The 14877-nt window shown below is 52.0% G+C and overlaps 5 protein-coding genes across 5 annotated transcripts; 1 reads left to right on the top strand and 4 right to left on the bottom strand.

Annotated features, from left to right (window-relative positions):
- Positions 1 to 1292: 1292 nt before the first annotated feature.
- AtWU_03714 (J domain-containing protein) lies at positions 1293 to 2544 on the bottom strand (the record flags this gene model as incomplete). The annotated part of the gene is made up of 3 exons (XM_035498826.1): positions 1293 to 1799; positions 1893 to 2411; positions 2500 to 2544. 3 exons carry the CDS (start codon positions 2542 to 2544, stop codon positions 1293 to 1295), a joined length of 1071 nt encoding a protein of 356 aa, XP_035354719.1.
- Positions 2545 to 2863: 319 nt separating this feature from the next.
- On the top strand, positions 2864 to 4249 carry AtWU_03713 (DNA-directed RNA polymerase I subunit RPA43; the record flags this gene model as incomplete). The annotated part of the gene is made up of 1 exon (XM_035498825.1): positions 2864 to 4249. The coding sequence occupies one exon, from the start codon at positions 2864 to 2866 to the stop codon at positions 4247 to 4249; it is 1386 nt and encodes a 461-aa protein (XP_035354718.1).
- A 512-nt stretch (positions 4250 to 4761) lies between these two features.
- nfr1 (putative AIF-like mitochondrial oxidoreductase (Nfrl)) lies at positions 4762 to 6571 on the bottom strand (the record flags this gene model as incomplete). The annotated part of the gene is made up of 3 exons (XM_035498824.1): positions 4762 to 6019; positions 6074 to 6263; positions 6349 to 6571. The coding sequence occupies 3 exons, from the start codon at positions 6569 to 6571 to the stop codon at positions 4762 to 4764; spliced, it is 1671 nt and encodes a 556-aa protein (XP_035354717.1).
- A 1027-nt stretch (positions 6572 to 7598) lies between these two features.
- On the bottom strand, positions 7599 to 11404 carry AtWU_03711 (uncharacterized protein; the record flags this gene model as incomplete). The annotated part of the gene is made up of 3 exons (XM_035498823.1): positions 7599 to 8586; positions 8643 to 10952; positions 11043 to 11404. 3 exons carry the CDS (start codon positions 11402 to 11404, stop codon positions 7599 to 7601), a joined length of 3660 nt encoding a protein of 1219 aa, XP_035354716.1.
- Positions 11405 to 12152: 748 nt separating this feature from the next.
- On the bottom strand, positions 12153 to 14247 carry AtWU_03710 (arrestin (or S-antigen), N-terminal domain protein; the record flags this gene model as incomplete). The annotated part of the gene is made up of 5 exons (XM_035498822.1): positions 12153 to 12839; positions 12888 to 13460; positions 13537 to 13749; positions 13808 to 13921; positions 14035 to 14247. 5 exons carry the CDS (start codon positions 14245 to 14247, stop codon positions 12153 to 12155), a joined length of 1800 nt encoding a protein of 599 aa, XP_035354715.1.
- Between the last annotated feature and the right edge of the window lie 630 nt (positions 14248 to 14877).

Raw genomic sequence — 14877 nt, 5'->3', positions numbered from 1 at the left:
TTCCTCCCATCTCTCCTATCACGAAAATGAAAAAATGAAATGAAGGAAAGGGAATGAGAAAAAAAAAAAAAAAATATGGATCGCCCGTCCCGCCTGGCGCCGCTTAGACTTTTGGGTCAAAAAAGAACGAACGAACCGCAGCCGCTTCCGGCTTTCCTTCCTCTTATTCCCTTTCCCTTTCCTTCACTGGGAACTAAATTTTTCCCATTAATTCGTAAGCGTTCAAAAAATCCAATTTTAATTTAACAAATTTAGTTTTATTTACTCTGGATGATCAATCGATCCATCCGTTTGCACACCTGATGCAGGATACTAAGATACATACGTATACTTTGGAACTAAAAAACCATGCATCGTGCATCAGCTGAGTCTTATTTCCAAGAATGAACAGTACATGATAGAAGACGAGAGAAGGAAACCCAAATCTTGGAAATAGAAGGAAGGAATTACAATAAATTCATAGATGACTTGACTTTCTCTTTGGATTGGAGAGACCAACTGACCTATCTACTAACTAACAACTATACTTACTAGTAACATCTAGCTACATATTTTCCCCCTCCTCCAGCCAAGTATCTAGTTAACAAGGATCCCGGAGTAGTACACTAAAATGCCACTATCCAGGGGGGTTCAGTTACTACAGAAGTGCAAGGAAGAAAAGAGGGGGTAAGAAGGGTGCTCGGAGCAATCAATCAATCAACCAATCGACCAACCAACCAACTAGTAACAACAACCGCTGCACTAAAGGGTTTGATTCAATCCATGAAATCCCTCAACTGTGAACCAGCATATCTGGCCCCGATCGGCCAGGCTGCCTTGCCTTGGCCATAATCCATTCCATGGCCAACTATCTTTGGTATTTATTTGTTAACAGTATTGGAACGGTTATTGTATATATGTTATTACTGCTCTAGATTCCGAGAACAACGATATATATTTTTACACTACGTAGTATCTACATGTCTACAGTAGTAGTATGTATAGGCTGGATTGCTGTGAGTGAAACAGGCCACGCATTCACCGCGGCAACTGCCAATAAGGATGCTAATCATTTTGATCGCCTCATGGCTGAATCCTAAGCCGGACATTAATTCACTACTATTGTGTAAGATCGACACCACCATCGTTCAGATTAATCTACCGGGTGAATGTAGGGAGTATTACAACAATCATACTACTACTATTCCATCACTCCATTCGAACTGAATATATATTCCACTAAGAAAAGAAATTTATTCTACTACTTAAAAAAAAGAAAATACAATATCTTCACTTCACCTCAACTCATCACTTCAATCCGCCTTCCCCTGCTTCTTCCGTCGGATCACCTCCCCAACCGCCTGCTGCACTCCCGGACTAGCCCGAACACTGCCCAGCACCAACGCCTCCTTCATGCCCTTCCGCAGCGCCGTCACGCCCTCACGATCACCCTTGAACGGCGCAAACCCCAACTGCAGCAGCCGAGTCGCTTCGCCATCTGTCGCCCGAGAGAGCTGCGCCAGCTGACCCAGTTTCTGCATGGTCTGCGGATGCAGACGATCGCCCGGGGCAGACGACGCCCGTTTACTAATCTCCGGCGGCGTGACCTGCGAGATGAAGATGTGCAGAGTGACCGAGGCACGCTGGGCCAGCGTCAGGATCTGAAACGGCAGGAGATAGAACTCGGGGCCCTTGGACGAGAATCCCAGCAAACCCTGCAATCCGGCGGGGATATAGCTCCACGGGAGTAATAATGCCGTAGGACGTGTAAGTAGGATCGACTCGAGGGTAACCAGCGCAGCGAAGGTGAAGTAGCGCCACTAGACGAAGCAACCGCCGTTAGCCATCATACAACCCAAGCCCAAGTCGAAGGACCGCATTTCAGGAACGAGAAAGGAAATGAGGGAACTCACATAGCGTCCCCACTCCGACCAATACGTAAACTGCAGCACCACAATAGTGACCAACCCGATCACATACTGCGGCAGGGACCGCTGCAACCCAGCCATCACAAATTCCTGCAGGGTCCTCTTATCGCCCCAATTCAGCATGTCCGGGCCATACATATCATACGCGACCCGCTTCACGGGGTCGAGGAGCGTATCCTGCGCCAGTCGCAGATACACAAAGTAGCTGTCGGACACGGCGCCGCCGGCCTTATCTGGGTGGTGCTGGGCAGCCAGACGACGGAAGCGCGATTTGATAGTGCGTTCATCGGCGAACGGAGAGACGCCCAGGGCACGGTAGAAGTCGCCTGCGACTTGTACGCGATGGAAGGTCTCGTAGAGAGTGTAGAGGAGGTAGCTGGTCACGACGAGGATGTAGATGCGCCGGCGGTGTCGCGCATAGCGCGGAGTGCCGGGCTGAGGGCGGGGTTCACCTGCACGGATGGTGATGCCATAGTAGACGCTCTGGACGATGGAGGTGACATACTGATGCGAGTGTTGTTAACGACTGTGTATTTCGTACTGCGCAACACGGCGCTTATATAACTGCGGAGGGAATGGACACGGTACTCACGTTTGGGAGGACAGCCCAACCGAAGAAAGAGAGAAGCGACGACATGGGCGGGATGATATCTCAACAGAACAGACAATATTCAAGCCTCCATCAAACCAGTAACCAAATACCAGCAGTACCAAAGAGCGACAACGACCAAAATGCTGGTCCAGAAGATGTCTATCTCTATGCCTCCAACTAAACACCCACTCCGGATAGAAGCCCGCCTCACCGCCCACCCCACCGCCCGCCTCCACTCGCAAATCCGAAAAGAAAAAAAAAAGTCAAGAGGGAAAAAAAAAAGGCATCGAGTTCCACCGGCATCAAATCAATCAACACAACCTGCCCTCCATTGCGCCGCCAATTCCCCTCCCCAATAGACACAATGGCCCTCGACGCAATGGACCTCGACCCCCACCCGACAGGGCCAGCCAGACAATCCTCGCCCGAAAAAGACCGCAAGCGCAAACACAAGGACACCACATCACCCAGCAAGAAGAAGCGCAAGCACGAAAGCGATGCCTCCAGCAGCAAGAAGAGCAGCAAGAAATCCCAGTCCAAGACCAGCACCAACACCAGTACTAGCAAACCCACGACCCCCGACTCCCCCTACACCCTCACCACCGCAACGCTCTACCTCCCACTCTCTCCGATCTCCATCTCGCCAACCCACGCCCTAGCCTCCCTGCTAGCAGAGCACCTCTCCCCGCTCCTCCTCACCTACTACACCCCCCTGAAAGGCATCGTCCTCGCCTACTCCAATGCCTCAATCTCCAGCACCCCGCCGCCCTCATCCACCAACATCGTCAACGCCGAAGACCCCAACCTCCCGCAACCACTGACTCTCGCCCGCACCGCCGGCGAATACGGCGTCCTGTACGTCTACCTCACGGCGACCTTCCTGGTATTCCGGCCCCAGCGCGGCCAGATCCTCGAAGGATGGGTGAACGTGCAATCGGAGGGCTTCCTGGGCGCCATTGTCCTGAACCTGTTCTCCGTAGGCATTGAACGGAAACGTCTACCCCCGAGCTGGAAGTGGATTCCTCCCGGCGAGGAATTGGAAGAGGAACAGCAGCAGCAGACATCCACCACCTCCGCTACAGAAAAGGAAGACAACAACGACAATGAAGACAGCGACTCCTCCTCCACCTCCGAAGGAAACAAGAAGAAATCTGCCTTCGACCCCGCCAAAGAACTCTTCCGTCCCATCGCCCTCGCCGAGGACGTGAACCCCCTCGCTGATACGGATCCTACTTCCACCTCTACCAACGACAATGCCACAGGCGACTACGACGACGACGAAACCGCCGCCGCGGAAGGATACTTCCAGTCGGTGTCTGGTCACCGTGTGCGCGGCACGATCAAGTTCCGGGTCGTGGATGTGGATGTGATTCCTGGGTCGGAGCGGGAGAGCGGATTCCTGAGCATTGAGGGTACGATGCTGGATGAGGAGGAGGAGAAGAGGGTTCTGGAGGAGGAGAGGACGGGCGTGGTTTCTTCCGCTCCTTCTGCTGCTTCTAGCTCCTACGGTGGTGGTAGTGGATCTACCGGTATGACACCCAGAAAACTAGGCTCAGTGACGACCATGTCTGGTGCTTTGGCCATCCGGTCTGCTTCTGCGTCGGTGGCGCCGGAGCTGGAGCCGGAGGTGGTGGATGTGCATGTGGAGGAGTCGCCTAGTAAGGTGAAGAAGTCTTCTTCGTCGAAGGACAAGAAGGAGAAGAAAGAGAAGAAGTCCAAGTCTTCGAAGAAGGAGAAGACTAAGGAGTAAGTGTTGATTGAATGATAAGAGTAGGATGGGGTGGGAGGTGGAATAACTTGACTTGTTTATAAGTATGTGTGCATGTTATATAGTATCTTTCTTTCTTTTCTTTCCTTTTTATATTTGTGTATCCGTGTGTATCGTATTCAGCTTTGTTTGTGGTTGGCGTTAGATGGGAATATCAAAAATATTTGGTTTATCTAATTTTATGCCTGTCATGTTGTTGTCGTTGATGATATATCAAGGCTGGAGTACTTCTGAGGGGTTAGAGAACAGGGATCATGAAGCCATGCGCATTGAAAGAGGCTGCTTGGTCTAAGACATCTATACCAGTGTAGTTCGGGCTCTCAAATATTACTAATAGGCGTATGATGTTCAAATACCAGTTGGAACGACAGTAGTCATAGGTGGGTGGTAGGATACTACAGGTTACTGCGAAGCGGAATATATATCACGTTATAAACTATACAGTACCCATCTTTCATTGCAATAGATTCATTATCATGGCCAATTAAATACAACTAGATCCTCACAGACTCAGGCACACCCACAGTCAACACATCCACTCCACTTTGGATCTGCGACTTGGTCGGCATGTTCTTGCGCCGCATCAGTTCGGCACTCTTGACCATCACCGGGTCCATACCCATCGTAGCAACGGCCACCACCGTGTCTCCCTTGCAGTAATACGCAGCGAACTTGGCGTTCTCGGGCTCTCCCTTCAGCACCAGATCGTCCCATCCGCCCACGGTACTTCCGCAGTAGCGCAGCTGGGCACCCAGGGCGGACCAGAAGATGGGGATGAACGCCTTGGGCTTAAGGGATTGCAATGATCCGCTGTGGACAATTGCGCGTGCTACTCCGCGTCCGGCGTTTTGGGCCACGTTCCAGTGCTCGATACGGGTGTATGTGCCCTTGTCCTGGTCTGCTCCTGGCCCGTGGTACGGGTAGGTGGCGATATCACCGATAGCAAAGACGTCGTCGTTCAGTCCGGGGACCGCAAAGTGCTCATTGGTCTTGATGGACCCATCCTCCTCGAGGGTAACGGATGGGTTGCCTTGAAGGAAGTCAGTCGCGGGACGCACTCCCACTCCGAGGATGACCAGATCTGCTGGAAGCACGGTGCCGTCTTTCAGGTGAACTGCGCCGACCTTGCTGGAATCTCTGCTGGAGGGAGTCGCCTTGTCCACGCTGGCGGAGAGCTTAAACTTGACGCCCGCCTTCTCCAGGTTACCCTGGAAGATGCGGCCGACCTGCTCGCCCATTACACGCTCCATTGGGGCCTTCTCCATGCCGACGATGGTGACGTCGTTCTCCTTGGCAAGGCAGTTGCCCACCTCCATACCAATGAAAGAGCTGCCAATGACAACGACCTTCTTGTTCTTCTGCTCGCCCAGTGCCTGGTGAATGGCCTGCACGTCCGGAATGGTGCGGAGCACGAAGATGTTTCCAAGGTCCTTGAACCCTTCCAGTGGGAGAGTGCGCGGCACACCTCCTGTCGCAAGGACCAGCTTGGTGTAAGGGTACGACTTGCCAGACTTAGTAGTCACCGTCTTCTTCTGGAAATCAACGCCCGTCACATCATCATGGGCGACCTCAATAGAAGCTTCCTTGTACCACTCTTCAGGCCGCCACTGGATCTTCGCGGCATCCGCAATCAACGCCTTGGACAGCTTCGTACGATCAATAATGAGGTTCGGTTCGCGGGTGATGACAGTGATGGCACCCTTGTACTTCATCTCCCGGATCGCCTGGACCACACCAAAGGTACCACTTCCACTGCAGAGACTCCATTAACATCTGACCCTAACTTCCTCAAATGACTCGACTTACCCGCCAACAACGACCAACTTCTCCTGCTGCGAAGCACTACACTTGACAGCAGGATCTCTCTGAGCCGCCTTAACATCGGCTTCATTGGCATTGATATAAACAGCGCCATTCTTCTCAAACACCTCGAACTTCTTCAACGCATTCGGGGCCGGCGCATCCTCAACATCACCAGTTTCGACATTAAAGCAAGCTATACCACATCGACGTTAACTCTTTATCCTCATCTATACCCAAGTTGGGGTATCAACAATAAAACAGTAAGGATAATAACATACCACCATGCCAAGGACAAGTAATCCTCCCCTCAGGAGCCACGACACCCAACTTCAAAGGAGCACCGTAGTGGGTACATTTAGGGGTCATAGCGTGAACCTGACCATTATACCTAACCAAGAGGACCTTGCCATCCTGAATACCGTCGACTTCACACTCGACCTTGTCCATGTCCTTGACGTCCGCCAGGGACGTGATGTCCTTAAGTTTGTAGTCCTGGGCCATTTTGAGGGAATTGGTGGAGAAGGGTGCACGTAGGGATGGTGCTCGTAAGGAGGGATGGATGGGAGGAAAGGAGGGGTTTGATTTATTAGAGGAGGAATGGGAAGAAGAAGAGGATGTGAAAGATCTAGAAGAAGCCGAAGTGGGGTGAGCACAGCAGGAGCAGCGACAGAGAGCCGAGTTGCGACAACTGCAACGACAGCAGCGGAGGGGGATGCGGGCGGATGAAGAGGGAAATTGAATCGAGGATGATGAGGGGCAGCAAGGGGACCAACGAGCTGAAGCACGAAGGAAGAAGCTCTGACGGGCAGCAGCAGTACTAGGGAGGAGGAGGGGTCGGGGCATGAGGGGAGATAGGTAGTATTAGTGGGAAGGAAAGAAGCACGCAAAGGTAACTACTACTAGTAGTAGTAAGTAAGCAAGCTAGTAAAGAATTGAAGTATTAATAGTAAGTAGACATCAATTTCATGATGCCATGGCATTGGGGAGCTTTATTTATCGGTTAAGTCACTCGAAGGAAGTAAGTAGTAGCAGTAGTAGTAGTAATAGAACCATGACATAAAGAAGCCCGTCCATTCCGACGGAACTGCCATGGAATCAGACCCTCAAAACACACCCGATACAACATAATACCATACCACCAGTCGCGCCTTCCTTCATCTTTTCTGTCAATGTTGAAGTCGTGCCTTCCCGGTTCGTCCATCAACCCACGTCAATGACGTCGCTGCCATGGCCCCCTCTCCACCAATCAGCACTTGTGTTTTGTCAGACTGATCCGGGCGAGTGGGGCCTCATCCACCTCCCAGGTGGGGACCTCCAGGACTATGGATTCAGAACAAGTTACGGAGTACACAGTAGATACTTCCGAAAGAAAAGCATTACGACAAATGAAACTCATCATGCATTACCCCGTGGATCCTCCGGAAGGATTATAAACAGTAGGGAATCATCATATTTACAAACAGCATGTACATCCGCCCATCCACCTATCCAATCCATACAACTCCCGACCAAATCATTAACTGTCATCTCAACTGCTTCTATTCCTTCGCCGGCCCAGTGATTGTCGCGTCACCCGTAAGGTTCGAGGAATGTTTTTCTGTACCCATCCGGACCCTCGAGGAAGTCGATGTGAGCGTGCATAGTCTTCATCACTACCTCCCGGGGACACCGGCGGGCTCGATTGTGTCAGGTCCACCACCTCAGACCGCTGTGACGGCTCCGGATCGTCTTGGTAAGGCTGCGGCACACTCTCCGGGACAACGCTGATCGATGACGGTTCCTCCACCGCTTGTAATTTCACTCGGGGAGATGGTCTCGGTACGGGAGACATCGATCCCGCTAGGGACATGAGCTCCATCGTCCCGTTTCCACCGTCCGGGTTGCTACTGCGCCGCCCCTGGCGAGACGCCTGTCGTCGCTGTCGTTCCTCCTCCGCCTTGTCGATCTCGTAGAAGGGATTGGGAACGATGGAAGGCGACCGAGGCTCTTCCTTAGCAGGCGCGGCGGATGTCTCTCTCTTGACCGCCGGGGGAAAGTACGTTTCCATCAGGCAGTTGAAAGACATCATACTCACGGGGCTACTGATCATTAGGAGATCGTCTTCTGACGCGTTGGCTGCAGAACCACCGTTATTGGCGTCATCGGGGAGAAGCATCGAGTGCAAGGTCGATGGAGGGTCCTTGATCTCGGGGGCATCCTCCGGCTGTCGACCGTTCCGGCCATTCTCGCTGTCCTGTCCTGCCGGAGGTGTAGATCTGGACACCTGGTCTTCATGGCTACTTTTCGACCCGGTTGTCAAGTTCGCGGGAGGCGACTGAAACCCGTCAAAATGCGGTGACTTGATGGGGCTAGAGAGCACGGCCGAACCCTCCGTGTGGTCAATAGGCTTTTGGTTCAATAACTTCTCATCGGAGATAGTCCCTTCCCTTTCCACGTTTCGCACTGGGGGCTGGCGGTCCTCGTACCCGCGTGTGGCTTTGGATTCGATTGGACTGGGCTCCTCTGTTGCACGGGAGCTTGGTCGGGTGAGCGCAGGAACGCCAGACGAGTGTAAGGAAATTAGTGTACTGACATGCTGGATTTCCCAGCATTCCCAAGACCTGCAGCGTCAGCAGATCGGAGAAGCTTGGGTTCAATCAGGTCGGCGAATGACAACTCTCGGAAGCCGTCGTCCTCCTCTTCGTCCATCCCGGGCATTTCAAATCCACTGTACTGCGGCCTATCATTCTCCTCATCCCAGTCCTGGTCATCCCGCGCCTCTCGTCGGTCACGCTTGGCTAACCGGATTTTGATGATATCGTGTTCAAAGACCTCGTGGATCTTGGCGACTCGGTATCCCGAAACCGTGGGCTGCCAACCCGTAGCCTTGGAAATTTCCAGCTGTCGGAAAGCAATGATCGAGCCCTTCTTCAAGCTATCCACACCCATGTCCTGTAGAGAGGTTGGGTCATTGGGCAGAGCAGGAAGGTCGTCTGCCGGATCCTCAAATTGCTCCTCTACGGGCTGCTCTGCAGCATGCTCCACCCCCTCCATGTCTCCATTCGGTTGCTCGGCATCATCGTAGTTAAGTTGTAAATCGCCGACGGAATAGTCGCCCACGGAATAGCCGTAATCGCCATTTTCATATCCTTCGTCTCCATCGTAAACTTGAAGCTGCTGCCGCCGTCTTCTCTTCTTGCCCCAACCTTTGCGCTGCCTGATGATATCACCAGCTTCGGCGTCCCAGCGCTGCTCGAAGGGGAATGGCGGAGCGGTCAGCTCAATATCGTCATAGATGCACTCGGTAGCCCGGAGGATCAATTTGTCTTGCCAGTTCTCTTCCGAATCGCTTTCAGGCGCTTGAACCGTGTCTTCTTTCGCGGACTTTGAAGGTTGAACCTGGTTGTTGACCTTGCCTGCAAGCTTCCTCCGAGTAGCTTCCTCGTCTTCTTTGGTCCGTGGGGTTCTCACTCCCAGTGAGCCAAAGAGCATTCTCCTGGAGCTGGCAACATCAAGAGTACGCCGCTTGGAAGGTGGCTCGGCTTCATCTTCACCATTGGCAATATCGGTTGCAGACTGTTTTTGGTCGATAGCCTTGACGCTCTGTGGAGAAGCAATTTCCTTTTGCTTCACCTCAGTGACATCGACTCCCCCTGATGCAAGATCACGGAGTAGCTTCTGTCGCTTTGCTTCAAACTCCGCACGTTCTTGTTCCTTAGAATCGTGTTTATCTTCAGGAATGTAGTATGAACGTCCATTGGCCTCTTCCCAGTCACGGAGAGCAGCAAAATCGGCCTGTGCGGGCAGGGCACCAAGCTCCTTTAGTTTTGCTAACCTGCGTCGCATCTTGTTACGCTCATTGCTTTTTTTGGTTCTCAGAGAGCCCGCTCCCGGAGGATTGGTCTTCGTGCGCAACTGCACATCTACATCAGAGTCCGAAAGCTCGTCCTCCGATTCAGACGTGGACATGTCCTCATCGGAGTCAGAGCTTGAGTCTTCTTCTGAATCAGATGTGGAAGCTTCCGATCCGGAGTCATCGTCGGAAGATGAATCACTTGCATTGCTGGAATCCTCTGAGTCGCTAGATTCGCTGGTCTCGCTCGTGTCGCTTGCGGATGAGCTATCGCTCGTATCTGAAGCCGAGCCCGTAGCATCCTCTGGGATTGAGATGACTTTGCTGGCAACGGTAGCATTCGATTCCACAACAGACGGAATCTTTTTCTGGTCTTCAAATGTCACTGCCTTTGAATCCCTGCGAGTACCGTCGGGTATAGAAGACTCTTGACTAGATGGATGGGCCAAAGAGCTCTTTCTTGGGGCCGATTGATGGATACTGGGTCTGGAGCGCAGCGGATAGCCTGCTTGCTCAACATCAATGTCTTCCGCCATAGGCATAGGGGATATCTCCAGATCCTCCTCCAGTCCCTTCAGCTCTTCTGCCAAGTCCTCAGGGTTGATGTTTAATTCATCCGAGTCACTTTCCGAAGCTTGATCTTGAGTCTCGTCAATAGCATGTCGGATGACTGTCCCATTACCATCTTCTTCAGGCTCGTGGTAATCCTCATAATCATCCTGGTAAGCGTCCGTGTACTCATCACCCCTCTTCTCCTGCGGCTGCTCATTCGACCTGATCACAGGAAGCTCTCTTGCAAAGCCCACTTGATTATTCGGCGCCCATTCGGTATCTTCCTCCTCGTAGCGTGATCCATAGTCCCAGCCCGCAGCGCTAGTGCGTCGTTTCTTTCTCGGAGGGATCGTAATCGCAGGCCTTGACGACGTAGGTCTTTTCAGGAATGGCTTTCCAAAAGGGACTCCATCAATGAGGTGTTTGCCGTCGGACGATATTTGATGGCGACCAGAAAGCCGTCTGGCTCGAAGGTCTGAGATTTGGAGGGCGCGTATCCTGCCAGAAGAAGAAATTGATGAGTTTCAATCCAAGAGCAAATTTGCCAGAGCCAGGACAATGGCAACCGGCATAGGGACGACCACTTACAGGATTTCATCACCGTCCCGCAACAAGCCTTCCACTTCCATAAAATGCAAACACTCCGATCCCCCAACTTCGACGACATAATCCTCGAGACCCCACTGTCCACTGCACTCCGTATCAAACAAAGCTGGTTCCGTCTCAAGCGGGATAACCTCATTCACATCTTCCAGGAGCTGCGCGATCGTGTACCCGCCATTGGAAAACAGCGCATTAGGTGCACGCGTCGAAGCCAGCGCAGAAGATGCGGCAGGAAGCATGGACGAAGCACTGGGCGCATTGTGGCCGAAAAGAGACGGCGGTGACGTTGTCCAAAGAATGCGCGTGACGGGGAGGCCGTGGCGCTGGATGATAAGATGGAGACGCATGGTGGATGGAATGTTAAAAGATTTTGTTTCAAGCTCCTCTTCTGTTGCTTCGGACCAGTCGGACTAGCAACGGCTCATTAAAATTAATAAGTATGATGGCGAAAAGCAAAACAAATTCATGCAGCAAACCGTCGCGTTACTGCTTAACAACGGCGAGATGCTTTCCGACTTGCTTGTCGCGTCGGAGTATGAGTACAAGTATGGGAAAACCGCACGAAGGGGTTGTAGCTCGAAGCAAGATCACAACAGGGACATTTTGAGCGCTAAAAACACAGCAAAGATCTAGTAATAAATCGAAGAGTGGAAAGCGTGAACCAGAGAAAAGTAGAAAAGTGACGGGAGGAAACTGCAGGTGTGACGGCGACCAGCTGCGCGGATGTTGGGCCGGGCTAAGCCTGTTCGGTCATTACACCTAAGGCATCAATCAATTTCACTACGGCCACACTATAGCTTGCTTTACATGACAGTTCCATTATATTGCTCATATTAAATTATTTCATTGAATAAAATGACAATGTGAGTGATTAAAATGATTCAAGTCGCCTGTATAGTAACTGAAAATGCATCAGGTGGTATCGAAGAGCAAAGTAATATCCATGGAACTTTCATCGAGGTTTCCTGTTAACTCCGGAAAGATGCGTGCAACGACACGGATGTTTTGATGTTGTACTGAGATTGGTTCAATAGCCCAGTGCTAATTCATTAGATGCACCCGGCTGCAACATAGAAGCTCGTTATCATGCAAACTTCAGGTTTGCCTACTTGGACTCCGGGGAACTGGCTTCCGGTTGGGAACGCCCAGGTTCATGGGCCTGCTTCCTGGCTGGGACGGCACACGGTTAACCTGGCTATGGGATGCTTGCGGCTTGCCAGCTGCAATCGTCTGATATTCGGGAGGGCTATCCTCCTCCAGCAGAAGGGGAGCCTTGTGGATTTTGAGCACGCTTTGTTGACGCGCAACGGGAGAGTTTGGGGGTGAACCAGAGCGGGACTCTGGTGGGCTTTCGGGCAGCATATCGAGTGTCTCCGACGAGGACATCGCCTCCTGGTTGCCGTACGGTGTGGACGCCTCAGGTTCCTTTCCAACTGGAGATCGCGGATCAGCTCCAGGTTCAACAGATCTTTCGGAAGAGGCATCTGGTGGGTTATACTCTCGACGGGGGCCATCCACAGGACTAAGAGTTTCAGCCATGGCATCTTCGTAGCTGGGAGGTGCATCGTCGTAGCCGTCCTCAGGATTGGCAGGCACAGGAGGTCTGGCAGGCCGAGGCGGCATTGGGGGGCGTGTGCTATCCATCGATCCGGTGGGACTTGTAGGGCTAGCCACTGGCCTGGCCTGACCATTGGCCGCCATGGCATCCAGAAGTGCTTTTGGAGGAGCGATGCCGGAGTAAACTTTCACGGGCATCCGTAGCGGAAGAACGATAAGTTGGGGCTATTGGTTATGAGCAGAGTGTCTAGAATTGTGCAGCTGACGACTTACCTTCATGTTCCCAATACTTCCATGGGTCAGGCCCACTCGAACTTCGAGCTCATACGTCCGCGAGACATTGCAGGTCTCGAATGACGGCGCTACCGTACTGGGTAGAGGTATACCACTCCATAAACTAGAATCAATTGTCCACTCCGTATCGACTGGGTCTCCGCCTCTGCCGAGAGGCACAGCCATATTACTCTGACTGAGAATGACCCAAGTGCCGCTTTCGGTGCGCCGTAAGTCATGGGCGACGATGTTGGTATAAGAAATCAGCTCGACCTGGATCATCTGCAGGAAAATAGTCTCATAAGACTCCGACAGTTTCTTGACGAGGACACGCATCGGTATAGGCTCATTGCAGGTCAGAATTGTTGGGTTGGGTAGCCGCAGGTCAGCGGATACGCGAGGGGAACCGCCTGCAGTGTCCCGGAGCGAACTGCTCGACATCTTCTGGAAAAGGCTTCTTTTCTTGGACACATTCGGGGCATCCGTAAATTGGTGTTGTCGTCTTGCATAAGTTTCTTCGTTCGGTTTACCTGTCCTGGGAGGCTCGATAGGAAGGAAGTTTAGGTTGGTGATCTAGAAGCCAAGTATCAGCATTGGAATGCTGCAGATTATCACCTTCTCGCAGCGATCGCTCATGAAACCAACATACCGCCCTGAGATTCTCCTTGTAGAACTGGGGACGAATAACCGTCGCTTTCACATAGTACTTGATGTCGGCCATGCCTGGGAAGCCACTGAGAGATGGAGGGAGCGTCTTCTTCACATGGCGAGCGGTGTCCCTGGCCATTTCGACCCTCAAACCCGTGATGTTCAGGTTCGTAAGCATGCTATTGTGTATGCTGCAAGAATTGTTGAAGGGGAACTGCACAGCCACTATAAGTTCTGTATGTCACAGGTATTACCATGCGAACTATACTGACCTTGAATTTGAAGGGATACTCGTACGTCCCTCTTGCGAATGTATAAGCTCTGTCTGGAGTCTCTGCATTGAATACTGCGGCAGTGGGGAAAACCGTTTCGACTTTGTACAGGATCTACACCAGCTAAAATCAGTATCGCTTGCATTTAAGTCTATCATAGCATTTTCTTTCGCGCCTCGGATGGAAGAGGAAGAGGAAATTGGAGGGGAATGGCTCAGGATTCGCACCTTGTGAACCTCGATTTCGGTACGTTTCTTATCCGACTGCTCATTATGTGGATATTTCGGACCAGCCAGGCGCGTCCGACTTTCGCCTTCTAATTTTACTTGAATGCCTCCGATTGCAGCTTCAGAGTGTAATTGTAGGACCACCTTTCCCGTGAGATAGTCGAGATTGGTGAAATGCTTATGTGGCCGGTCCAGATGGATGATTACAGACATGACGACCACAAGTTGGTGAACCGTGTGGCGGTTGAAGCGGGCCGGCAAGCGTGCACAGGCTCGATGTCAGGGACCGAACCAGTCAGTCTGTGCTGGAGTAGACGACGATGCACTGGGGGGAATAGGAGGGAGAGTATCTACTGAGAGCGGATATGGAACTCCAAGTAAACAAAGGAAACAGAAACCAGTGCACGGCGGATGTGGAAAGCTGGGAGAAGAAAAGCGAAGACGGGAGTTCGGCAGTGACTTTCTGACTAGATTATTACAAGCTGGGAAAATGACGTTTGAATCCAGGGGACGTAAAAGCGCAAAGGCGTGGGGCAACCCGAGAACTGTACGGTCTCGGCGCGTTCGGAACTTTTCCCTCTCGAACAAAAAATAATAGACCATTCCTAATGAATGAATACTATCCTAGAGTCATGACTGCTGATTGATCTGAGCGAGCAATCGGTGGAGTTCATTGACCGGATTTTTTTAATCATACGGTGGGTGCGACCCATTCTGGGCCCTTTCAGTCTGACAGTGTCTGACGGGGGAAGAGAGAGCCAGACTGAATGGCGATCCTCTCGCAGGGCTGGTTTTTGCTGGCCTCCGATTCGCGTCACAGCCGGGGTTCTGCTCAGCCACCCC

This window comes from Aspergillus tubingensis (genome assembly GCF_013340325.1).
Source record: "Aspergillus tubingensis WU-2223L DNA, scaffold_5, whole genome shotgun sequence".
Lineage (NCBI taxonomy): Eukaryota > Fungi > Ascomycota > Eurotiomycetes > Eurotiales > Aspergillaceae > Aspergillus > Aspergillus tubingensis.
Note: the sequence above shows the minus strand (reverse complement) of the source record. Positions and strands in the feature narration are given on the sequence as shown.